The sequence below is a fragment of the Ambystoma mexicanum genome, chromosome 8, assembly GCF_040938575.1.
Source record: "Ambystoma mexicanum isolate Mex_15411 chromosome 8, UKY_AmexF1_1, whole genome shotgun sequence".
In the NCBI taxonomy this organism is placed as follows: Eukaryota; Metazoa; Chordata; class Amphibia; order Caudata; family Ambystomatidae; genus Ambystoma; species Ambystoma mexicanum.
This window is the reverse complement of record NC_090929.1, coordinates 177,696,181-177,723,019: the sequence shown is the minus strand read 5'-3', so window position 1 is coordinate 177,723,019 and position 26,839 is coordinate 177,696,181. Positions and strand designations below refer to the sequence as shown.

General features: G+C 50.7%; 1 protein-coding gene across 6 annotated transcripts in view; it reads left to right on the top strand.

Annotated features, from left to right (window-relative positions):
* SEC16A (SEC16 homolog A, endoplasmic reticulum export factor) overlaps positions 1-26,839 on the top strand; it is a 1,467,667-nt gene that overhangs the window by 332,424 nt on the left and 1,108,404 nt on the right. For all 6 annotated transcript variants that reach the window (XR_011268503.1, XM_069609587.1, XM_069609588.1 and 3 more), the window contains exon 8: positions 24,289-24,431. Coding sequence is in view for 5 of the 6 variants with exons in the window: in XM_069609587.1 (XP_069465688.1) it covers positions 24,289-24,431 (143 nt within the window). In the remaining variant the exon portion in view is untranslated. The remainder of the gene's footprint in view (positions 1-24,288; positions 24,432-26,839) is intronic.

The window sequence follows — 26,839 nt, the reverse complement described above, 5'->3', positions numbered from 1 at the left end:
GCGAATGTGTTCGCTTTGGTATCTCAGCGCGCCTCGGTTCTTCTGATTTCTATCGGTTCTTCGAACTTGGTTGTTTGTGACGTATCATGTCTTCGTCTTCTATCCCGCGGTCGGGTTTCAAGAAGTGTCAGGACTGCACGATGTCTGCCTCTGGTGCCTCGGCGAGGACCACGCCACTGATGACTGTGACGATTGCCAGTCTTTAACGTCGAAGGCCTTGCGGGAGCGGAAGAAGCTATCTGTAGGTAGGATTTCCAAACCCCGAAAGTTGAAATCCACAGGGCTTTCGACCGACTATTCGAGGGGCGACTCCCTGCGTCGGCGTAAATCCAGGGGGTCTCGGTGCCGGAGTGGTTCCCGCCATTCCTCTGCCTCTTCTAGGCACTCGCGAAAGCACTGTCACCGGACAGCGGGTAGCTTGTCCTACCAAGTATTCCTCTCCTGCAGAATGGGACGCATTTCGTAAGGAAATGATGGCGATTTTCGAATCGTAGGGCTCCGTTCCATCCGCGCCTTCGAGAGAAGCTGGCAAGGAACGCGCTAGGGCCACCGCTCGCATGCCTTCGGGCTCAGACGGTCGGCGCGATCTTCGGTAGCCGTCGAGGTCCCGATCGGACAAGGTAGATCGCTCTAGCCATGCCCGCTCCAGATCCCGGTCCTCGACGCCCTCGAGACAGTCGAAGCCTGTGAGGTCTTCTAAGAAGACGCCGACGCCATCGGCGCCATGTCCATCAAGGTACTCTCTCGAGGCTCTGCCTCTGAGGAAGTCATCGGCGCTGAGGCTATCGATGGACACGCTTGGAGCTGCGGCCTCGAGGCCTGTGTCGAATCCGTCGGCGCCTCGTTCAACGCTGATTCCGTCAGCGCCCTTGACGCCTTTTTGTAGAGGCTTTACCGGAGCTAGCCTGTGCATCAGTGGAAACTCTGAGGAGAAGGCCCTGAGGAAGTCAATGAGGCCTGTATTTGATCCTTTTTCTATGCCCTCATCCAGGGATTTATTCCAGCCTCTGGATTACATCTCTGAGGTGGATGAAGGGTCTGATGAAGGTTTGGTTCCTGACGAACTATTGTCTGGTCATAGCCAGTTGGAAGACCTGCGTCAGTCTTTGCACGATGCCAGTGGTCTGGACACCTCTCCGGAGGTTGAGTTTGGTAGGCCTGAGCCTGGCACGTAGCAGAGTCTTCGTCACCCTCGACATGAAACGCCGGAATGGAGTACTTGCGGTGGTCTGTGCCACCAGTCGATTTTCTGCAGGATACCGCCCAGCCATTGGCGACCCCTGCTACTTGACTACGCACCCCACTCCGGAGAGTTTGGTGGTGCAGGCGGCTACGGCCCCAGCAAAGCAGGTGGTGTACCCTACAATCCCTCCTGATAGGGACGACAAACGCTTTGACGGTTGGGCGAAGAAGGTATTTTCTTCTGGGGGTATGGCTTTACAAGCAGCCAACTCCGTTTGTGCCCTTGCAAGATTCACGCACACTCTGTGGAATTGTGTGTCTTTGGCGGCTGAACATATTCGCAAAGGGGAGGAACGGGATGGTTTTCATGCCCTCGTTCCGGATGGCAAGGATGCCATGTGTGAATCCGTTCAGTCGGGTCTGGACATGGCAGACTGTGTCAGCCGGTCCATGACGGCTAGCACTGTGATGCGCAGATTTACGTGGTTACGGAAGTCGGGGTTTGCTCCTGACGTACAAGCCCAGCTTTTCAGCATGCCCTTTGATGGTGTACACCTTTTTGGCAGCAAGGCTGACGAGAGCCTTGATAGGTTGCAGACCTCCAAAGCTGCAGCAAAGTCGTTGAGCGCTGCAGTTCGCCAACCTCCGCCTTTTCGTCCTAGGGGACAGCAATGGAGGGGAGGTTCCTTTCGATACTACTCTTCCTTTGGTAGATCGAGGCGAGCTGCAAGTCAAATGGGCCAATGTAGGAGTACCAGAGGTGGAAAACAAGGTACCCTAGGTGCCAAAGCCGTTCGGGCAGTTGCCTCTTTGCCCTCAGGCACTGCCGCAGCCGCTTCAGCTCAGTCATGAGTCCACGTTCCATGGTTCGCCGGTTGGGGGAAGGCTGGCACAGCATCTTGTAGAATGGCGTGCCATTACTTCAGATGTGTGGGTTCTGGAGATCATAGCCCACGGCAAACCAGCCCACGACAAACCACCAGGGAATCTCTCTTTGAAGAGTCCGGATCCGCTCCTTGCGCAGGAAATCAAATCCCTGCTGGAGAAAGGCGCCATAGAACTGGTGCCTGTGGCGGAGAGGAACAAGGGATGGTATTCCCCATATTTTTTGATTCCGAAAAAAGATGGGGGATTGAGAACCATCATGGACTTGTGTGGTTTGAACAAGCTCCTCAGGAAGGACAAGTTCAAGATGGTTACGCTTTCTCAAGTCCTCCAGGCCCTTCAACTTCAGGACTGGTTGGTGTCTCTCGACCTCAAGGAAGCTTACTTTCATGTGCCGATTCGATTCATCCAAAGTATGAGAAGTACCTGAGGTTCGCGGTTGGCGACTCACATTTTCAGTTTCGGGTCCTGCCGTTCGGATTGACCTTGGCCCCGAGGGTCTTCACCAAGCTCATGGTGGTGGTGGCAGCATATCTCAGGAAAGGGGGGATTCACATCTACCCTACCTGGACGATTGGTGATCAGGGCGCGCTCTCCCGAGCAAGTCCTGGATCATCTGTCAGTCACCTGCCACTCCCTTCAAAAGCTGGGCTTCTCCCTCAACTTAAAGAATTCCAACTTGACACCTACCCAGCGGCTTCAGTACATCGGAGCAGTGCTCGACACATCTCTGGGGCAGTGTTCGCCTCCCCATGTGAGGGCTCATCACATTCTGCAGATGGTGGACAAGTTTCAACGTGCACAGAGTCTCCCTGCATTAGAGTTCTTGAGGTTGCTCGGCCTCATGGCATCCTGCATTCTTCTGGTGCCAGAGGCCAGGCTGCGGATGAGATCTTTGCAGTGGGCTCTCAAGATGCAGTGGTCGCAAGCCTCCGGCAGGATGTCAGATCCCGTTCAGGTGCTGCCCTCGGTCGCCCAGGATCTTCTGTGGTGGGCGTCGAAGGCAATCTGATGAAGGGGGCTCCATTTTGGCTACCGTGGCCGGAGGCGACGATTGTTACGGACGTATCCCTCACGGGATGGGTAGCTCATGCCAACGAGTTGACAGTCAGCGGTCGTTGGTCTCCGTCGGAGTCCAGACTCCATATCAATCTGTTGGAGCTGATGTCACGACCCTCGCCCAAAACCCCCTCTGGCAAACCCATTGGCCAGGTGGAGTCAGGACTCTGGCCTCTGGAGCCAGCCATCCTTTTCCAAAGCCCTCTTGGGGCAACGCCTATGGCGCCAGGCTCATACACCATGAGAAACATGTGCTTGGGAACTACTTATTGTGTTGCCAGCGAACATGGAGGCATCCACATAGCTTGGTTCCGAGGAACCATACTATGCAGTGTAGTGTTTTGGGTGTGGTAGCCTAGGGACTACTTTACCGGGACTATTTTGTTGGGGCTATTTAAACCACACCCGAGCAAGACAACACGCTTCGCGTTACTTTGCAGCTTGCAGCGTGACGCTCACCGTGTCCAGCTATTCCCTCGAACCTCGGAGAAGCAGAATCTGCAAGGAGACTAAAGGAACATCATTAGCAGCAGCATCTTACCTGCAGTATTCATCTTTAACCACTCGCAGCTTCTGAGAACAGCTTCCTTGAATCAGCACACCTCCCGGACAGTACGACCTGAAAGAGGAAGATCGAGGCAACATTAAAGAAAGCAGTAGAGACATTTGTAAATTACGAACTGCTCAAACGCCTTACCTGGCTGGTCGCCTCATGGCTGGCACCATTCCGGACATTCTACTCGCGCTGAAGAACACGGCGACCTACAAGGAAGGAAAACGCAGGTTAGCAAAGTCAAGACTTTGCAGCGCTGCGCATAGCGCTTACTTAGCGCATCATAGCGCTCTTAATGCGCCATCATTTACCAGCGGGGCTCAACCAAGCCAGTTCGCCGCGCAGAAGCTTTGCATACCTAAGGGAGGAAAAAGAGACATTCTAAACAAAGAAAGGCATGCAGGATAGCAACAAAACTAAAGAACAGCAATAAGACCAATCTGAACAATATCAAACGGGCCGGCGTCGGTGAAGTAACTGGACCGCACACGCCCATGAAAGACAACGCTCCCCTGCAAAGAAGGCAGGACGGAGAGCATGCCTAATTCTACCACCAGGCAGAACCTTCCCCGCAGACCACATCAGGGCAAAGCTGAGAAGCATACCAGCGAGTAACCCGGCTGAGTGGCATCCCTGTGGATACCAGGTGAGTGTAACACAACGCAAAGCCCACCATAACAAATCCATCTGGGTGCCATGGAGACATCAGAAATGGACCAATTGGCCCAATTACTAGGAGAGCTTCATGCTGCCCGACAAGACTAATGCCCTCCGGAGAGACCTAATAGTGACCAAAGAACGCACTGAAGAGATTAGTAGGCAATACTTGCAATCACAGGCAGGACAGACGCCTCTACCTGGAAGCAATCCAATGATGAAAAACCCTGCCATATCATCCACTCCGGTACAGATCACGTTACCTGGAACAGTTCCCTTGGCACCACCAAAAAGGTTCTTAGACGGCCCACGGAAGTATGCGGCATTCATCAATCAGTGTTGCCTTCATTTTCTTTGTAGGCCTGGAGCATTTCCAAACGACCAAGCTCGGGTAGCTTTTATCTTATCATAACTGAGTGGTAGCGCAGCAGATTGGTCGGTGCCATTGGTAACCCATAACGATCCTCTATTACATGACTTTGGGGGGTTCCAGAGAGAAATGGAAAAACATTTTGCTCGCCATACCCAGGAACAAGCAGTAGACAATGAACTCTTGTCCATCCGACAAGGGAATCGGGACTTGTTAACGTACATTGCTACCTTCAACAGACTGGTTGCCGAAGCTAGGTGGCCAGAAAACAAAAGAACCATGTTATTCCATCAAGGATTACGAGGCGAATTAAAGGACATCTTAGCCCAGGTGGTTGACCCACCCAGAGACTGTGCCAAATTCATAAATCTGGTCGTGCAGTTAGACCACCGATTGCAGGACCGAAAAGCAGACCGGTCTAAGGCGGACCCTCGGACCGTGTATGTTCGACCAAAGGAAAACGCACCCCGTGTACCTGAAAATGCTGTAGAACCCATGCAGATTGGTGGGATACAGCCTCCATTAACAAAACAAGAGCGGGACAAAAGAAGACAACAGCTTTGTTTGTATTGTGGGAAATCAGGACATTTCCTGAAGGACTGTTCAGTAAAACCCCCAAGAACAACAGTCGGGGCCACAGAGAAGGATGAAGCTAAGGAATCGGAAAACTACGGAGCTCGACAAACGTAGAGGTCAGATTGTCGAGTGAAAAAGAGTTGCTGACCTCGCACTTTGCAATACCAGTGATCTTAATAAATCACCAACAGTCGTCAAGAATGCATGCCGTTGAAGGATACATCGATAGCGGAGCAGTTGGAAATGATATTGATCAAGAACTGGCTGCAGAGATGGGGCTTCCTTTGTGTTCTAAGCCAACTATGGACAAGGTAACCACCGTGGATGGGACAGAAATCGCTTCCGGACCAGTAACCCAGTGCACATCCGGGGTAACCTTGCTGTGCCAGGACGGACATCGGGAGTCTATTTCATTTGATCTCAACAGGGAACCTCAGTTCAGGCTAATACTAGGGATGCCATGGTTGGTTGCTTGATAGACTGGCAGGCACGAAAATTAACCTTCCGTAGTGACTGCTCCCCTGCCTGCTATTACCAAGAGGAGAAACCCGACATCTGTGTTAGGCAGAAACCTGTGCAATTCCCTCTGGGACCACTGCAAAAGATTTAAGACTACAGGTGTTTGGCAGTAAACCCACTTGCTAGCAGTCTGTACCACACAGATTCACTTGGTAGCTGTGGCCGAGCAGTCAGACTTCCCTCAAGAAGAGTTAGGCAGTATACAGAGTATTCACAATAGGTCAAGAGCACACAATAGAACAAGTAAACACTGACCAGGGCTTGGTGTAAAAGAGAGATAATTATTTATTTAAAAACCACGTCTAGAAAAACACACAGGCACTAATAGTAAGCAATTCAAAAACACGGTCATTAAAAGATATACACTCCCTTAAAAGAATATTAGACAAGTCTTAAGTAAAGCCCCACTTATTTTCAGACAGCGGTGAGCGCTTAACGTAGATGGCACTCTAATAGTTCGTTTTTAAAAGGGAGAGAAAAGCAGAGAACAAATTGAAACAGATCCCAACACTTTTTACAAGAACATAACAAGAGAGGAAGGCAAAGTAAAACCGTGAATTCAGAGTCAGTAGGCCGGATCCGCTTTAAGAGGATCGAAACGAAATGTGTCCAAGGTCACACGGTTGCAGTGCACAAGTCTTGTAAAGGTTCAAAAAGGAGTTGGACCAAAGAAAGGGACCAGTTAGAGGGTCAAGGCGGCCAGCCCAGTCCAGAAGGTTAAGGGGTTATTATTACCTTGTAGCAATCTTTAGAAAGGGAGGCCTGGCGGACACGGTACCTTAAAGTGGTGAGAAGACTCCAGCGGGGGCAGTTGTTCCTGGCAGCAGATGCAAGTCAGTGCTTCGTCCGGGGGAAGAGAGGATCTCGTCGTGGAGGAAGACAGGAGTCCGTTGCACTGCCAGGGAAGAAACCAGCCGCGGAGTTTCTCGGGTACAAGGAGCGGTCCGTTGATTCGCGGTTCTGTGGTGAGTGGCTATCCGGCCGCCAGGGTGCTTGGCACGGGCAGTTCGACCACAAACGGGTCTGAGGTGCTAAGAAAGAAGGTAAAAACTGGTTGTGCCCACCAGTCAGGGGAAGAAGCCTCTCCAGCCGGGAGATCTTCTCTGTCGTCGGGAAGTGGTGAGTCGGTTCCACAGGGCTCCACCGGTGGTGTCGTTGTGGTAGGTCGGCTCAGCTTCTCCCTCGTCGGATTCTCAGGTCCTGTGGCGACTTCTGAAGTTCCAGTACCCAAAGCCCTGCTTTTATGCAGCATACCCCCATTCACTCAGCTTAGCTGTCACTCAAACATGCTAAGTGGTGAGCCGGCCGGCTCACCACTTGGGCCAATCACACAAGAGTGCGACTTGAGTTACCAAGGTAACTCAGTCCAGGGTGCCTAAACCCCCTCCCACACCCCCTGTGGTACCCAGACAGAGTGGCACCACTTTTGGAGGCTTCTGTGGAGAAGCCCGCCAAAAAGTGGAACAAAGGGCTCGACTTGGGTTGGAGTCACAGAAGAGAACACAGACGCCATTTTAGAATCGAGTCCTGGCAAAAAATACCAACCGGCGAATTAATATTAATTAAGTAAACCAGCGGTATGTTCGAGGCTAGGAGAATTAAATAATTAAAGTTGGTAGCCTCGAACAATGGGAAAATCCCATAGGAAAATATTTGCGGTTGAATATAAAAAGTAGTTTCCACTGCCACCAGCCAAAACTCGATCAGGGGGGACGTAGACGTGCCCCCTCGACTAACAGACCCCGGGGCAATCAAATTGCCCCGACCAGTACGTCCACAATATGATGGTTTGTACTGGTTTATGTTAATAATTTGGGACTAGTAAAGCCAATGGTGACTTTACATGCCCTGGCAGACAGTAGTCAGTCCCAGGGTATGGAGTCTATGGTGGGGGGTCACTATGACTCCCCTATGTTACTGCACGGAGGGTGCTGTGTAACACACATAATCAAAACACATGAGACCCTATGGAGTAAAGGACCCCATAGCCCATAAAACACATTAACAGTCAAAGGAACACCATAAATCATGTTCAAGAGTGGGAGAAAGAGTCTCTCTTGGCATGAGAAAAAAAACACTCTAGGAATCCAGCAAAGCTGCTGGGGGACTCACTAGGTTAGGAAATTCAGCCTAAAGAGAGAATTCTCCCTAACAGTCTGCATCCCCATGACTCCCGGAACGACAGTATCAAACCTGGGAACAACTAATACCTTGCCAAGCGAATACCATGATTTCCAGGATGTTTTCCGAAAGGATCAAGCCAATACATTGCCACCGCACAGGCCCTATGACTCAGATCAACCTTGTTCCTGGTGCACAAATCCCTTGCGGCAGGATCTACGCTCCCACAGAACCAGAAAACCTTCATTTGAAGTCCTATTTAGTTAGACCAGTACCTTGCAAATGGATTTATCCATCCTTCGAAGTCCCTCGCAGCCAGTCCTTTGTTCTTCGTACCGAAAAAGGAAGGAGACTTGAGAACCTGTATTGACTACCGCGCATTTAACCAGATCACCGTGAAGAACCGCTACCCCTTGCCACTTATCCCTGAGATTCTAGACCAAGTTAAAGATGCCCAGATGTATACCAAATTGGACCTTCGAGGAGTGTACCACCTGGTCAGAGTCAGAAAAGGAGATGAATGGAAAACCGCCTTCCGTACCAAGTATGGCTTGTTTAAATATCGGGTGATACCCTTCGGGTTACGCACACTCCTGCGGCATTCCAATATTTCATGAATGACGTCTTAAGGGAGTTAATTGATGTGTGTACATAGACGACATCTTAGTATACTCAGCCTCGGAACAAGATCATGTCAGGCACGTCCGTTCAGTCCTCACCAAGCTCCGTCAACATCGCTTGTTTGCAAAGCTTGAAAAATGCTTTTTTCACGTCACCGAAGTATAGTTTCTTGGTTTTAATCCTTACTCCAGGAGGCATCAGAATGGACGTGCACAAGGTAGATGCCATTCTGAAATGGCCTTCACCGACGTCTCTGAAAGGGGTACAAAGCATGCTGGCCTTTGCGAACTTCTACCGCCGTTTCATCCCAGACTTCTCTCAGGTTGTGCACCCAATCACAGTACTATTACGAAAAAATAATAAAAAGTTTGCTTGGACCGAAGAAGCAAAAGAAGCCTTTCAGGAACTTAAACAGAGGTTTAACTCCGCTCCAATCCTGCGGCATCCTCGTCCAGACCTCCCTTATGTCGTTGAAACTGATGCGTCCAGTCTCGCAATGGGTGCTGTCCTTTCAGAGAGCGACCCGGAAACCGGCCAGCTACATCCTGTGGCCTTTTGGTCGAAAGAGTTCTCACCTCCAGAGATTAATTATGCCATCATGGACAAGGAACTCCTGGCTATCAAATCCGCCTTTAAAGCCTGGAGGCACTACCTCCTGGGGGCCAGACACACCATTACAGTCATCACAGACCACCGAAACCTGCAATATCTCAAAACAGCCAAGGCCCAGTCCTCGTGCCAATTACGGTGGGCCCTTTTCTTCGCCGAATATGATTAAGTAATCACATTTCGACCAGGAGTCGGGAACGGAAAGGCGGATGCCTTATCTCGCATGGGCATAGATGAAATGGTATATACAACTCCAGACCCCGTACTAATTATACCTGAAGGCAAACTCTTGGGTATCACAACAGCCTTAACACAAGTAGAACTACGAAAAGAAATCCAACAGACAATGAATCCTAATGCCTTCCTCGCATGGCAAACTCAAGGAGAACAATATACCATCAAGGACCATCTACCCTTTTTTAGGGATCGCCTATATGTACCCAAGAAGGAATTACAACAGCATATTATTTCAAACTATCACGATTCACTGATCGGAGGGCATCCTGGGATCGCCAAAACCCTAGCTAAGGTAAAAGAGAACTTTTGGTGGCCTACCTGGCGTAAGGACATCATTCAGTATATTCAGTCCTGCGGTGTCTGCGCACAAAATAAATCACAGAAACAAAAACCATCTGGTCTCCTACAACCATTGGACATTCCTCCAGTTCCATGGCACACTTTCCCTTGACTTCATCACTGATCTACTTCCAAGCCAAGGGTTCAACACCATCCTTGTAGTTTTGGACTTATTCTCGAAGATGGCCCATTTTATTCCTCTCAAGGGTCTCCCAGACGCAGCCACTTTAGCAAAAGTGTTCCTGGAGGGTGTGGTTAAGCTACATGGCTTCCCTTCGGTTCTGGTCTCGGATCGAGGCAGCCAGTTCGTTTCAAACTTCTGGAAAAAATGTTGTGCAATGCCGCAGATCGATGTTCGGCTATCTACTAGTCGCCATCCTCAAACAGACGGCCAAACTGAGAGAACCAATCAGACACTCAAGCAATATTTATGGTGCATGCTGCACCATGAATTGGAAAGGAATTGGAAAGACCTACTATGGATAGCCGAATATGCATATAACAATTCTTTGCATTCAAGCACAGGACAAACGCCCTTCTATACCCTTTATGGCAGACATCCACGTACCTCTGAACTAGACCTTCCAGCCAGTTTGGAAATGCCAGCAGTAAAGACTCTACACACAACCATTACCCAAGCTTTCAAAAGGGCAAAGGAACAACTTATTCATGCCAAAGAAAAACGAGAGATTTGCCAACCAACACCGGAACAAGGTTCCTGATTATCAAGTAGTAGACAGTTTGGTTAGCCACTAAATTTGTACCCATCAAGGGAACCCGGATCTTTCATCCCAGATTCTTAGGATCCTATACCATTAAGGCAATTATCAACCTAGTAGCTGTGAAACTGGATTTACCACCAAATCTACAAATCCACCTAGTATTTCATGTGTGCCTCCTGAAACCAATACAACCCGGCACACGAATTGGGACACCACCTAAGCCCATACTTGTTGACGGATAACCAGAATTCAAAGTCAGTCATCTTGGATTCTAAATAATCTAGGACCAAACTATATTATCTCGTCGATTGGAAAGGATTTGGACCACAAGATAGATCCTGGGAGCCCAGTGAGAATATCCACGCACCACATCTAATCAGGAAATTCCATCGGAACTTCCCAACCAAACTTGGGCCAGACAGAAGGAACACCATGGGAGGGGCCTTAGGGGGGAGTGCTGTTGCGACCCTCTCCCAAAACCCCCTCTGGCAAACCCATTGGCTGGGTGGAGTCAGGACTCCGGCCTCTAGAGCCGGGCATCTTTTTCAAAAGCCTTCTTGGGGCCACTCCAGACGCCTATGGCGCCAGGCTCATACACCATGAGAAACATGTGCTTGGGAACTACTTATTGTGTTGCCAGCCAACATGGAGGCATCCGCATAGCTTGGTTCCCAGGAACCAAGCTATGCGGTCTAGTGTTGGCCTATTTTGTTTGGGCTATTTAAACCACACCCTAGAGACAACACGCTTTGCGTTACTTTGCAGCTTGCAGCGTGACGCTCACCGTGTCCAGCTATTCCCTCGAACCTCGGTAAAGCAGAACCTGCAAGGAGACAAAAGGAACATCATTAGCAGCAGCATCTTACCTGCAGTATTCATCTTTAACCACTCGCAGCTTCTGAGAACAGCTTCCTTGAATCAGCATGCCTCCCGGACAGTACGACATGAAAGGGGAAGATCGAGGCAACATTAAAGAAAGCAGTAGAGACATTTGTAAATTACGAACTGCTCAAAAGGCTTACCTGGCTGTTCGCCTCACGGCTGGCACCATTCCGGACATTCTACTTGCGCTGAAGAACACCGCGACCTACAAGGAAGGAAAACACAGGTTAGCAAAGGCAAGACTTTGCAGCGCTGCGCATAGTGCTTACTTACTGCATCATAGCGCTCTTAATGCAGCATCATTTTCCAGCGGGGCTCAACCAAGCCAGTTTGCCGCACTGAAGCTCTGCATACCTAAGGGAGGAAAAAGAGACATTCTAAACAAAGAAAGGCATGCAGGATAGCAACAAAACTAAAGAACAGCAATAAGACCTACCTGAACAATATCAAACGGGCCAGCGTCAGTGAAGTAACTGGACTGCACACACCCATGAAAGACAACACGCCCCTGCAAAGAAGGCAGGACGGAGAGCACGCCTAATTCTACCACCAGGCAGAACCTTCCCCGCAGACCACATCAGGGCAAAGCTGAGAAGCATACCAGCGAGTAACCCGGCTGGGTGGCATCCCTGTGGACGTCTAACAGCTGAGGGCCGTCAGGCTAGCCCTGAAGGCTTTTCTGCCGTCTGTGCAGGGGAAGAATGTCCTGATTCTGACAGACAATACAGTGGCCATGCTCTACCTCAACAAAAAGGGGGGGTGGCAGGGTCTCTCCCTCTGTGCAGAAAGGCGATGCAGCTCTGGTTCTGGGCCATCCAGCAGGAAATTTCGATCTTGGCAGTTCATCTGGCTGGAGACTAAAACGTGGCAGCGGACGCTCTGAACAGGCAGAGCACTGTCTCTCACGAGTGGGAGCTGGCTCAGGAGATTCTCCTGGAGATATTCGCCCTTTGGGGGACCCCACAAGTGGATCTCTTCGCCACCAGTGTCAACCCGAAGTGCGAAAGATTCTGCTCGCGGGAATTTCCTCCAAGAGGAGCCTTGGGGGACACGTTCGTAGTGGAGTGGTCCTTCCCACTGCTGTACACATTTCCTCCAGTCCCCGTCATTCTGCAAGTGCTGCAGAGGTTAGAGGTTCGGTTCCCGAATGATCCTCATTGCTCCGGTATGGGCCAGGAGAACGTGGTACCCGGACCTTCTCGACATGCCCATCTGCCCTCCATGCCGTCTTCCCTACCGAGACAATCTGCTCTCACGGGAGGGGGTGGAGGGGGTCAGGTTCTCCAGCCAGAGGTCAAGTCTCTCAACCTTTATGCTTGGCTTCTGAAAGGTTGAGGTATAAAGATTGGGACCTCCCTGAAGACGTGATGGAGGTGTTGCTTTTGGCCAGAAGGCCCGCAACAAAGTCCCTGTACCGTTGGAGAAAGTTCTGCGACTGGTGCAGGGTTAAGAATGTGGATCCTTTTTCATGTGCCATTCCTGTGGTTCTGTCTTTTTTGCTTTCATTAGCCCACAAGGGCCTGCAAGTGGGTACCATTAAAGGTTACCTGGCGGCGCTGTCCATATTTAAGTGCTCGTCTGAGGAGTGTTCTTATTTTAATATTCCTTTGATTTCTCAGTTTTTGAAAGGGCTCACTAATGTGTTCCCACTATCACCTTTCCAGGTGGCTGGTTGGGATTTGAACCTGGTTCTGAAATTCCTAATGGGAGCTCCGTTTGAGCCTTTACATTCTTGTCCTTTGAGACTGTTGACCTTTAAAACTGTATTTTTAGTTGCGGTTACTTCCGCTCGCAGAGTGAGTGAGTTGCAGGCACTATCCGCCAAGCCACCCTTCATGGTGTTCCATAAGGACAGGGTTGTCCTTGGGGTTCGTCCTTCTTTTCTTCCGAAGGTTGTGTCGGAATTTCATTTGAGCCAGAAGGTCATTCTTCCGTCGTCCTATCCTCCTCCGCGTCCTGGTAAGGAAGAGGAGAGGCTCCATAGGTTGGATCCTAGGCGAGCGTTAAGCTTCTACATCTCACGCATGTCCCGGGTCAGAGTGGACGATCAGCTCTTTGTAGGATACGCTGGAAGGCGTTTGGGTCAAGCTGTTACTAAGCAGACCTTGTCCAGATGGTTTATCTTGACAATCTTGGAATGCTACCGTCTGGCGGGTAAGGACCCTCTGGTAGGCTTGCAGGCCTTTCTACTAGGGGTGTGGCTGCCTCCACTGCTCTGCAGAGGGGTGTCCCGATTCGTAACATTTGTGAAGCAGCCACATGGCCTCTGTCCATACTTTTGTAAAACACTACTCCCTGGATTCTATTCACGGGCAAGACTTAGCCTTTGGTAAGGCGGTCCTCTATTCTGCAATTTGATTGGGCATTCTAAAATTTAAATTCTTTTCCCACCTCCATATGTTGGTACTGCTTTGGGAGTCTGTCATGGATGTGGAATACGTCGGAGGAACCAATCCCCTCGAAGAAAAAGTTACTTTCTTACCTGGTAACGTTCTTTTGATGGGATGTCCCGACAACGTATTCCACATCGTACCCTCCCTACCTGCCCCTCTACAGAATTTCTTATGCGATTTGCAGCTTAGGTTTCTGCAAGGCTTTCTGTAGTCTTTCTGGCAGAAGATTGGTGCCACACATTCTGGGGAAAAAACTACAACGGAGGCGACGTGCGTCCTACTTATAACATCCGGTGACGTCAGCTCGACGGAGGCCCTCGAGGACAGCGTATTGACGTCATCAACGCAGGACGCAGATGCTGTCATGAGCACTGCTCCCGAGGAGCCAGGACAGGTCCAGCATCCTCGGAAGCAGGCCCGCCTTTCATTCTTCCGGACCCAGCAGGCCCCTACAGGGGCCCTTTGAACCGTGTCCTGGCGCCTTTGGCGCCAGGCTCATAAAGGGTTTCAGTCCCGGCGCCATAGGCGCCGGGCTCATATGGGTAAACCATGTCATAATGCTTGGGTGGACTTACCTGGGGCAGACCATGCTGCATACTCACCCAGAGCAACCCAGTCAGGCTCGAGTTCCCAGCCAGCAGGGCTGGGAGGAACTACTTCCTCAAATCAGGAACTCTTTTCTTACCTGGGTGGGGCTGGAGGAAGAACATGCATCAAAGCTCTGCTACACTATTTAAACCACGCCCGATGGATTTCACGTGCTTCGCGTTATTCTGCAGCAGCAGCAGCAGGACGCTCACCGTGTCGGCTCCTGCATTCCTGGTCCGGATACATCCTCAGCTTCCCGAGCAGCAACCTGGGGTTAAGAAAACACGCCGGAATTCATACGTACCTGAATTCAACCTCCAGAATCCAGTCTCCGAGACCTGCAAAGAAAAGTTCAAGGTTAGAAAACGTGCAAAACGCCCGCAGCCGCGCTCGCTTACCTTATCCATCCTTGATCACTCCAAGGCTCACCGCGGCCTTCACTCCGACAGCATCCCCGCATCTAAAAGGGAAAAAGACATTGTTAAAGGCGCCCATTTGGATAAGGTTACAGTTTAACTATTACTTACTGGCCTCCGCACGTGCAGCAACGGCGGCATCCTCCACAGCATCCAGCACCTGAAAGGGAAAAAGACATTGTTTAAGGCGCCCATTAGGATAAGGCCACGTTTCAGTTATACTTACCGGACTCCGCACGTGCAGCAACGGCGGCATCGTCCACAGCATCCCAGCACCTGAAAGGGAAAAAGACATTGTTACAGGTGCCATTTTGGAAAAGACCATAGTTCAATTATACTCGCGTGTCTCCGCACGTGCAACTGCAACAGCATCGCCCAACGGAGTCTCAGCATCTAAAGACTATTACAAAGGGACTCTAACCTGCACATTGAATTCATCCAGTGACGTAACTGGACTCCATGCGCCCCTGCACCAGAAGCAGGATGGAGAGCTCACCTTCACCAAGCCAAAGGTAAGAGCTCGCTGAGACTTGTTGAAAGCCTAGAAGTGGGAGAAGCAAGACTGGGGGGGAACCTCACCCTATAACTTGGGTATTTACCCCTTTTTTCCCATCTACAGAAAAATACCTCACAAACCAGGCAGTTCGTATTCGGAGGTCCCACCCTGAGCGCATCCCGAAACCAGGGTCGCAGTCCAGCCTGAGTCAGCGCCTCCGTAGGAACCAGGTGAGCGTTACAGATGCCGAAAAGTTTCCGAAGCAGTACAGCTGTGGTGATTACCTGTCATAGATGTGGAATACGTCGTCGGAACATCCCATCGAAAGAACGTTAACAGGTAAGAAAGTAACATGTTCTTCCATCTGGATCCTGCACTGGCTAATATTCACAATCCTCTCTATAAATGATGCATGCCAATATTCACACTTGTATGCAAATGTAGCACTGGTCCATCTTCTTAATCCTGTCTAGATGCGAAGCAAGCTAGCATTCACAATTCTATCTAAATGTGTCATTAGTAATATTCCCAATGCAGTCTAGATGTGGCAATGGCTAATATTTGCTATTCTTTCTAGATGTGGCACTGGCTGACATTCACAGACCTGGCTAGATGTGACCCCGGCTAATGTTCACAATTCTATCTGAATGTTGTACTTGCTAACATTCACAATGCTATCTAGATGTCAGAGGCTAATGTTCACAATTCTATCTAGTTGTTAAGCAGGTTAGAGTTAGTATCCTGGTCTGCTATGGTCTGAGGGCAGGTAGAGTGGCAGGGCTTCTGGAGTAGTGATTGCTCTACTCCACACCCAAGCCACACCTACCTTGGTGGTTGCTGCTGGTCGACGGCTGGCCCACCCTGCTGACGCCTGCAGACACAGGGCCTCATCACGACTTTGGCGGTAACCCTTAAAATCGGCGTTAACGCTATTAGCGCCGATTTTAAGGGGCCATCGGATCACAAGCCCAAATACCGCCGGCGCAATTACAGCCGGCGCAAGTACAGCCGGCTGTACAAGCGCCGGCCATAACAGCGCCAGGAACCATTCGTGCTAAAACATCAGCAATCATGAGTCCGGTGTTGGCGCTATTAGCGCCATAAAAGCGGCGGACAATCCGCCGAAAATACCTCCAGCAAAAAGCTGGAGGTAACAGAACACAGGCCACAGCAATAAAGACCCAGGTGGAACCACTGCAAATCAGAGGCCTACAAAGGACCCACCCATGCACAACACACCCTCCCCAACACCATGCTGCCATTTGGAGCTGGGAGCCTTGATGTTGACTTCTAGGTGGTGCATCTGGAGCTACAGAAGCCAGCCAACCAGGCCAGGGCCCTGGGAGTGCAGGGGTCAGTGGGGATGAGGAAAAGGAGTTGGAGAGCAGCACCAGCAAGGCAGCCAGCCATCCCCAGGGTCAGGCCAACACGCTGGGCCCTGACTGATGGTCACTTGGTGACAGATTATCGGCTGGACAGGGCGACCATCAGCCAGTAGCTGGACACAATCCAGGGTGACATTGGCAGCCGCATAGCCACCAGCACGGCAGTACCTCCCCTAGTGAAGCTCGTGTTTGTGCTTCAATTTCTTGGGACTGGCAGCTATCAACATACCGTTGCCATGATGCATGGAATGTGCCAGTCCACATTCAGTGCCATTCTGGGACAGGTGCTTGATGCACTGTTGAATCATGTGAACGAACACATTGCATTGCCAGCCACACAGGCACAGCTGCACCAGCTGAAGTGTCAATACTATGCCATTGCACAAGTCACGAATGTAATGGCAGCCCTGGACTGCTTACATGTGGCACTCGTACCACCCCAGGCACATGAGGCTGCCTACAGAAACCGGAAACCATTCCCTCAACGTGCAGATGAAATGTGGTCCCGACCACACCTTCATCCACTTCTCTGCCCGCTACCCAGGATCCACCCACGACTCCATGGTCCTGCGCAACAGTGCCCTGCCGGCGTACATGAAAAGGCATCGAGGGCAAAACACATGGCTACTGGGTGAGTACAAATGTATACCATAAAGCATGTCAATCCACAACAGATGGTGCCTGTCACAGAATCCATCATTCACAATAGGCAGCAGCATTACTGCAGCATACACATTCAAGCACCTTGCACGATAAACCTCGGACATGTGCAACACAGCAGAACACACACATGCAGGATGTACGACATGTGGCAGCACAGTGACATATAGAAGCCCCACCACAATAAAGCCTCCTGTGTGCGTAGCACCATGGCTCCCAACACTGACACAGTACAGAATTCCCACCCTGCCCACCCGACAATAAGTAATTTTCAAACCATAAGCTGGCACAACCACAAACGCACCACAGATAAGTAGGCCGAGTAATGACAATGTTCATCCCACGAACACTGTCCCCAAAATGGCCAGGGAAATGCATGGAGAACAGTACAGAGCAGTGACAACCAGCAAATTCAACTGTAGCCAAATGGATTTGCAATGACACATGAGGCAGCCACTTTTGTCATGCAGAAGTAAATGTAAGTTCCCTCTTATCCTGCGACAACTGAATGAGTACTGTTACATACAGATACATAGGCGTACCAAGTGGAGAGTACCCCATTGATTCAATTGTGCCCGTAGGACAGCACACTCCTCAATGTTATAGGCCAAATTATATAAAAGGCAAAATGACACTGATGAGAGCCCTGTACACCCACTGGACTTACCTTGTCCCCATACAGTCTTCCTCCCCCTCTAGGTGAATCTGCATATCCCCAAGACACATGGCACATGACCCCTGTGCGTCACCCACACACGGCGGTGGAGCGGGCATACAACCTTGCCCATGCCCGTACACGGATCTGCGTGGAGAGGGCATTTGGAATGGCGAAGGCACGCTTCCGGTGCCTCGACCGCACGGGAGGGGCAATGATGTATGCACCAGAATAAGTAGGCTAAATTGTACTGACGTGCCATGCTGCACAACTTCTGCTGTCGCAGAAATGTGCCACTGCCCCGTGATGCTCATGTGCATCCACCATAGGATGGTAGTGAGGGCGATGAAGTGCCAGAATGTGTTGCACATGCACAAAGGATTGGGCTGAGGGAGGGGAGGTTGGCCAGACAGGGATTGATTGATGGATGGATTATTTTAGAAATGGGTAATGGGTAGATCAGAAATATGTCACTTCAACATTGAATTGCATCAGTGACAATCACTACTGTCCATGCATTGTGAATTTTCTAACGTGATTTATTTAACATCCAACAATACTCCCTCCCCCCAGTGAACACCCAGCACACTATTCCCTCCTCCCCCCTCCCCCAGTGGACTACCCCCAACTGTGCAGATAGGCACATGTGTCTCATCGGGGCAACAACAACGATGCCATGACCCACTAGGATGGTCGCGGGCGCTTCCCTTTTCCGGGCCCCTCCAGTGTGCGTGCTCTTAGGTGGCGCATGGACCGGCACCTAGGAGATGGCTCTAGGGAACCCTCCGTGGGTGTGGTCGATGTCGAGGTGACTGGAGCGGTGGCCATCACGTGCTGTCGCATGAGGTTGTTTGCCTCCCGTGTCTGTTCAGCAAGTGCTGAGACTGCCTCCGTCAACTCCCTCAATCGTTGGCCAAAGCCTGTCAGGGCAGCGGTACATTGTTCAATAACTCGGCGTGTACGCGCATTGTCCCGCGCTATTTACTTGCACCCATGCCTTATTGATTGACTGACTGCCTTGATGTGCCTGCTCTGCACCTTCGCCATCGATTCCACCCTGGTCTGTTTGGCCTCAATGATGTCGAGTTGGCCCATCACTGCTGCCCCAGTGACGAAGGGCTCCCCTGGTGCGTCACATGGTGGCCTACGACTTGTGTGCTGTCGGGGGTGTGGGGGGGCTGCATGGCGATATGGCGCCAGCCTGGACTGGGCTGCCTGGCTCAGAGTGCCGGTCTTCTGGGCTTCCATAAGCTGGCGTGTCCACGTCGGGCTGCGGTGTGCGGACACGACGCCCAGGCACATGTCGATCCCTGCATGCTGTGTGCCTGGGCTTGGGCTTCCTTGGGGTGTGATCATCCCTTCAGCCTCACTACTTCCGGGAGAGTGTTGTCCTACGGCATGATGGCCACGTGGAGGTGTTGCTCCCACGTCGGGCTCCGATGCAGACCTCTCTCCCTCAGCATCGGGGCTGTGAATGGTGGCTTGGGGTGAGCTGTCGGTCGCCTCCCTGCAGCCATGTGGCTGCTGCTGCTGCTGTCTGGCGGGGCTGCTTTGGGGCGAGGTGGGTGTTGGCCTGGGTCGTCTCCCTTCGGTGCGGGCGGTGCTGTGGGCGCTGTGTTGGTGTGGCCTCCTCCCCATCATCTTCGTCCCGTTGGGATCGACGTGTGCCTGTGGGGTACATAGGGTGTGGTTTGAGTTCAATGCTACATATATTTGTGTGATGCAGGTCATGCCAACAAGTGTGATTGAAGACCGTAACAATGACGCATTCAACTTGCATTCTGTTCAGTCGCCATGTGGTGCTTGTTGTGAATGTATATGGAGGTACACTGCATGGGAATGCGTGGTTGGGGTGCACTGCGCTCTGGGTTTTGGGGGCGTGTTCATGCACACTCCAACTCTACGTAGCTGTCCTATGGCTATGGAAGTCTATCCCCTGCCCCTGTCATTCATGCACTGCACGTATGGGGTGGTCTAGGCAGCACTACCGTTCTAGGGATGTAGGCCTCACTTATGGGTGTATGCAGTACCTCAGACACGTCTTTGCTTTCATTCACTAAGGGTCTGCATGTGTGGTACTTTCAGCTGCATGTATTTGGGGATGGGACTCGCCTGCCGTTGGGTCGATGCCAGTCCCTGCCTCCGCTCCACCAATGCCCTCGATGGTTCCAACCTCTATCAGGGCTGTCATTTTCTCCTCCCAAGGTGTGAGTTCGGGTGGGGGTGGGCCTCCTCCAGTGGCCCTGCTTGCACTCCTGTGCTGTGACAGGATGCCACAGACTCGCACGCGCAGGTCATTCAGAGGCTTGCGGCAATCCTCCCCATTCCGGGGCACGCGCCCCACAGCACTGACCCTTTGGCTGATTGTTCGCCATATTTGGGCTCTGCGCTGGCCACTAGTTTTTCGCTGCTGCAGCTCCTCGTGGTGTATCTGTGCTTCCTCCACCAGTACTGCTAGCTCCTGGTCACTGAATTTGGGCTTCCTCACCCTGTCCAGGGCGGACTTGCCCCTAGTGCGCTCCCGAGACATGTTTTGGCCTTGGATCACGTGGATTGCTTCCAGAAACTGTGATATCCGACGGATTGTGATTTCCAAGATGGCCGCCACTTTATTTCCCGTTCCTGCAGTGACGCGTTTCTCGCGCCCTCATAGCGCACGCTTTGAGCGCGCACTATGAGCGCGACATGACGGTAGCGCACGGTGCGCCGGAATTAAAGGTTTGTGCTATTCGCGCTAACGCCATGGACCGGGGCGCATGCACGATAACTCGTGATCTGGTGGATTATCCGCCGGGGGTGTTGGAGTTAGCGCTAATTAGGTCCGGCAGATAATCCGCCACATTTACCGCCAAAGTCGTGATGAGGCCCTCAATCTGGAGCCGCCCTTTGCCTTGGGGCCCTTAGCCGCAAGGGCTGCACGGGTAGAGGGCTACCCTGGGAAGGTCACTTATGACCAGGCGGACGTACCGATCAGGGGAGGAGGGTGGGCTTGGAGGAGGGAGGGAGGGAGGGAGAGGGCGGGACTGGGAGAAGGCCAGACACAAACAAGGGACTATACACTCTAGATGCAGACCAGCACAGAAAAACAGGGCAGAAACCACCTTTTTATCATTTTCATGTGTCGTTCACACTTTCCTTTTTCCACCTTCAGGGTACTCGTACCCTCTTTTCACTTTCTCTCGCCTTTTCCTTTTCCACTCTGTCGGGTCACTCGCACCCTCTTTTCTGTTAGACTTTGTAAAGTTTGCTTTCTTCTTAAATCAGCATCCCTACTGCGCTTTCCTTGCAGCTTTCTTTCTGACTTTCCGCTCGCTTTACTTTTTCTCTTGCTTTCGGGTTTCTGTACCTTCGTGCCGCTTTACATTATTTTTGCTTAATTTCTGTATTATGCTTATGCCTTTTCCAATCTTTCACTCCATGCCGCTTTACTTCGATGCCTTCCTCCCGCTCCCCTTCAGTCACGCACAAGCTCCCCAGTTTCTCTCATTGACTTTAATGAAACTCACTGGGCAGCGTTGTGTTGACAAGCGATCTCTTCAGGTTACGTGGGGATTGAGGTCAGGCTCTCACCACCTGCCCCTTAGGCACCCTTTTGACTGCCACAGGTCCCAAGGGACTGAGCATTCCATTGAACGCCGCCAGCAGGATGCAGGCAGCCTTCCTCCGGCTCCTTGGAGGCACAGCTCTATCGCCATGCTACAGCCCCTCGTAGACACCGGGCCAGCATATCCACACGCTGTTCTCCTCCCGCCTTCAGCTCCTGCCACTCTCCTTGGCTTCTCAAGTCGGCTTCTCAAGTCCGGACAGCATACCCAGCTCGCTCATTGCTTCTGACCAAACCACACCTTTTTTATAGTGTAGGGTAGAGTCAAGTGGAGTCAGTTGTGCACAGTTGGAGTAAAATGCCTGACCTTGCCTGACTCCATTAGGTGGACACCCTAGCGGTAGGTTGTAGTAGTAGTAGCATTAGGCCCTGTCTTGTTTCCCATTGCTTTTCCTATGGTTAATCTTCATTGGTCTTAGTTGCATCTTCCTCATCTCACTGTGTTGGAAATGGGGCAGCCTTTATGGGGTGTGATTGAAAATACCCCATAAAGGCTGAGGGAGAGTGGGTTGGGGTATTATTGGGAATTTGGAATACCATGCCTCGTCCTTCGGCATTCTCCTCCCCTCCCAATCCCTTGTGACCCTCCACTCAGGTGATCCTCCCTCGCTTGTCCACCCCCAGGATCAGGATCCAAAAGAGATGGTCCTTCCCTAGCCACCTGAATGGAAGATCCCGAGGGAGTAGGTGGGAGAATACCATCCGGTTTCTGACAACTGTCTACCTAGCTTGTATTAGCACCCTGGCAGGGGGAGCCAGTCAGCTAGGAATGCAGGTTTGAACCACCTGTGAAAGCATGAAAGCACATGTTCCGTCCCACCTTACGGCCGGCTGCCCCCCTCCCTCTGTCCATTTTTTTGTTTGTTTCCACCCCCTATTTCCCCTAGCACACCTCCCACCCCTGACTTATCGTATTTCTGCGGTGGCCGCACTCGCCGCCGCCCCTTCCTCTCTGCTCCTGCAGGCCGCCGGTGCCCCGCTTCCCTTTCCATGGTGGCCATCTTAGAAAAGTATTTTCCTTTGTACAACGGGACGCAGCACGTGTCCCATTGTACGAAGGAAAATATATATATATGTATGCATGTATGTATGTGTATGTATATATATATTTTCTTTTTTTTAGCAACCTGGGTGCTAATGGCCTTAATCCCTATTCCAAAGGGCTGGAACGGGGGGAGTAACGGCCCGGTGGCTGCATTAACCGCCATTGCTTTGCTCGAGCAGCTAACTTGGGCTGCCGGGCCATTACCCCTCCACCCCCCGTTCCAGCAGTTGGAATGGTGGATTAATGCCGTATTATGAAGAGTGCTCTGTTTGTGCTGAACTGAACCCTTCACCATTCTCACACCCTCATCCGTTTAAGCCTTGCTGTTCAGTCACATTACCCAGACAGTGTTTGTCCCTGTTAATACAAATAGGGTGGCTGTCCACATGGCTGATTCTGAAAATCCATTTTAACTGCATGTATATGTAAACTAGCTGCATGGACTAGCTCTCACACTTTAAAGTGTTATTGTATTGATGCCCAAGCCAGGACAGGCTCTTTTGTGGGTCAAGCTATACTTAAGGATGGATTTAAAAATGTGACACGTGCACATTCCTTGGTAAAATACGGCTTGCGATTCTGGGCCTAGCATGTGAATTGAGAAAAAGTTAACATTAAGAACAAACACAATAGTACATATTTATAACAATATTTTGCAATATATATAGGCATGTGTATGTATTGGTCAATAATAATGGCAATGTATGTTATACTGGACTCCCCATACAATGAGCACGTTTTCAGATGCTTAAAACTCTGGCGCTTTTTGAATCTTCACAAAATTTCCCAAAAAGACCACATATTTTGTTTTTGTTTTGACTATCAGCTAGTGCTGTAAGCGCTGCCTATAAGCGTAAACCTTCATCATGGAAAGTAAAGATAAGAGTGAGTTGGGAGTGGGCTGCCTTTTACCCAACCGTTGCATTGCCATGGGCAGTCTTGCTCCTATTCCCATTCCCACCCACTACCTGCCCCTCCCCAACCCCAAAACGCTTCCCCCTTGAATCTCTTTGAGCTAGCTTTATGCTTTCTGAGCAGTCTTTTGAAAGGTAATGGTTTATTTGCACCTTTAAACCGTTATTACCCAAATTGACTTTTTACAATTGACCTTTTGCACAATTGACCTAATTATAGTGGTCCTAATTGACCTTCTGCACAATTGACCTTTATATTATTTTAGTTTATATATGTATTATGTTGGTTTTGGATTATAAATATGTGTATTGGGTATGGGGGGTTTTGGATTGGGTGGGGGGTTGCAGGGGGGTTTCCCCCTCATTACATGTCCTAATGGACCTTCCAAATTAGGTCCATTCTCCCGAGGTCAATTGTGAAAAGGTCAATTAGTATACAACCTTTAAACCAGCTACTGGGGCAATAGAAATGTCTTAACCAAGTGTACGTTTAGCCACTTGGGTTATAAGCAGCATGTATGTCCTTGCATCTGTTTCTTGCACTGAATTCCTCTTAAAAACAGCACTGGCAGTCAATAGTTATGGATTATGTATAGCCATTTGCCAAGCACTGCTATAATATGCCCAGGTACTAATACCGTTTTTCAGCTGTTGCTAGCCTATGCATACCATGTGAATCTAAAACTCACACAAGTTGCAAAAATACTGTTACAGGTAAACATTTTCCACATTTTAACTGACTGCCCACTTAAGGTTAAGAAAGTAATATGTTGCTGATTTGTTTTTGTGTTTAAATATAGTTCCTTCAAGGCCTTTGACCCCGGAGAAGTTTACAGTGCCACATGTCTGTGCCAGGTTTGGTCCAGGAGGGCACTTTCTGAAAGTGTTGCCGAACTTGCCATCTGAAGGACAGCCCGCTCTGGTAGAAGTTCACAGCATGGAGGTATGAAAAGGGAGAAGTACATTTTGGTGCATGAGAATTGAGGTTTTCTGACTAGGATCTGTAAGGCTGTGGTCCACAGGGTTCTTTGAAAGTCTTAGTGCAACTGGACCTATCTGGCCCGAGCCAGCTAATCCTGCACGGATTGCTGTACCCTCTAACCCCTTACGAAGTGTGCAGCCTGCAACTGCTTTAGACTAAGTAACTTACACCGCATCCGGGGGGAAAGGGAATGGGAAGTGGATAAACAACAATCAGCCATATCCTGATTTGTCTGTCCTCTTCCTCTAGGGCTTGCGATTTGTGTAATAATCTGTAACAGAAGGACACAATCATGTTATACCTAAATTTAGAATCCATTTATCGTTTATAGGAAACATCCATACTTGGTGCCCTCTGCTAAATGATGAGGACGTTTCTTCTTTAGAGGCATTCTGTACTCCCTCTTGTCACTTCTTTAATAGATTCTGTTACTAACTCTTTCCAAATTTAAGTTGTCTTTCTTTTTCCTCTCTTTAACACAAAGTTTTCTCGATCCTGACCTACTTTAATTTGTTCGTGGTCCCCAGACGTTCATCTCCTACTATGCACTGCAGGAAACTAAATGCAGATATTGTCACCCGTGCAGGACCTTTGCCCCAGAAGCGCCTTGCAAGCTTATGCACCCCATGGCTTTACAAGTTTAGAGGCAACTTGCACTTTTCCCTACTCTTCATAATAATATACCTCCTTCGGCTAAAGCTGCTGCTGCAATGTCACACTACTCACCCTGAAAGCCTATTGTGCCCTTGAGCCAGTGAGCAGAGCTTTAGAGAGGAGCACAAGTCTAAAAACTACACTTGAGTGAAATGGTGTGCGCTGCTTCAACAATTTTTGTGTTGTACTCCTAGCTTCGACTCTAGCACACCATATGATATGGCCTTTATAACGCGACTATGCACAAGTGTTTCAAGGTGCGACAAGGCAAAGGTGGGGAAACGGAGAGAGGACAAAAAACAACTATCTTACTGGGCCTGTTGACATTGAGATCATGCAGGTGTTGTGGAGCAGTGCCGGGGAAAAGGGGTGGAGAAGGATGGACATTGCAGGACAAGGAATCCACACACGTGCAGCCAACAGGTAGTAAGTGCAGGGGTTAGAAGTGCAGACAAAAGGTGTCTAATAAGTGCAGGAAAGGGGACTGTAGGGTTACAGATACAGACCACAAGTTCGGGGGGTGCCAGGAGGCAGTGCAGGTATGCACCTGGACAGGCAAGGGACCTGGGCTCGAATTCCGAGGGTAGACAGGTGACCAGTGCTTGTATCAGACAGGAGAACAGCAGGGGAGAGGACGAGTGACGGCATAAGCAAAGAGGAGGGTCTTTAGGTGCTTCCAGAACCGGAGATGCTTCTGCTCCAGTTTCAGAGAGGCAGGGAGGCTGTTCCAGAGGGAGGCACCAGCCGACGAAAGAGATCTGACCCCATCTCGTTCCTTGGAGAAGCGACTGACCCTCAGGGTGTTGGAGAAGGAGGAGTGAAGAGCTTGAGTAGGAAGATATTTCAGTAGAGGGAGTTGGAGGTATTGCAGTCCCAGGCCCCAGAAATCCTTGTGGACAATGCAGAGGGTTTTGAACTTGATCCTGGCCGCCACTGGGAGCCAGTGGAGCGAGTGAACATGCAGGGAAGAGTGAAAAACAAATGGAGGTTGGCAGTACAAATAACAGTAGTCGAAGAAAGCAAATACAGGAACAATGAAATAAGCAAAAAGAGGCCCAAAAGAGGAAACGCAGAGCAACAAAGCGTAGCAGAAGGGTCCGGGAGGGGGAGGGGGCGAGAAAAATGGATTGGGAGGGCCTGCAGGGGAGCAACGACATGCAGGGGGAGTGTGGGTGCTAGCGAGCCAAGCTGGAAGGGCGCCAAGCACACGCGATCAGGGATTGCGAGGGAACCGCGCAGGGGCGATGACTGCAAGAGTGCAAGCATGGCCAAGGATGAAGGGGCGCGGAGCACAAGCGATCAAGAATTGAGAGGAGCCACACAGGCTGGGAACGGGTGTAGCAAGGATGGAAGGGGCGCGGAAGCATGCACGATCAAGGATTGCGAGGGACCACGTGGGCCGAGCACACGCAGCGCGAATAGGCAAGGATGGAAACGGCGCATGTAGGAATCAACAGGGAAGGGGGTGCACCCAGCCAGGGGGCAAGGGCAGAGGGGCACGCCGCAGAGGTAGGGTGACGCAGTCAGAGGAGAGGCACAGTCTGAATGGGGTAAGAAGTGCAGAGCAAGCGAACTCCCCACAACTTCTTAACTGGTGGTCGCAGACAGGAGGGTGAGTCGCCCGCTCTCATTGTCTGCGCCGCTGGAGAGAAAGTGCTGGCGAAAGCCTCAGCTGGCACACGCTTCATGGGTCGGATGACTGAAAAGGTGGGTCG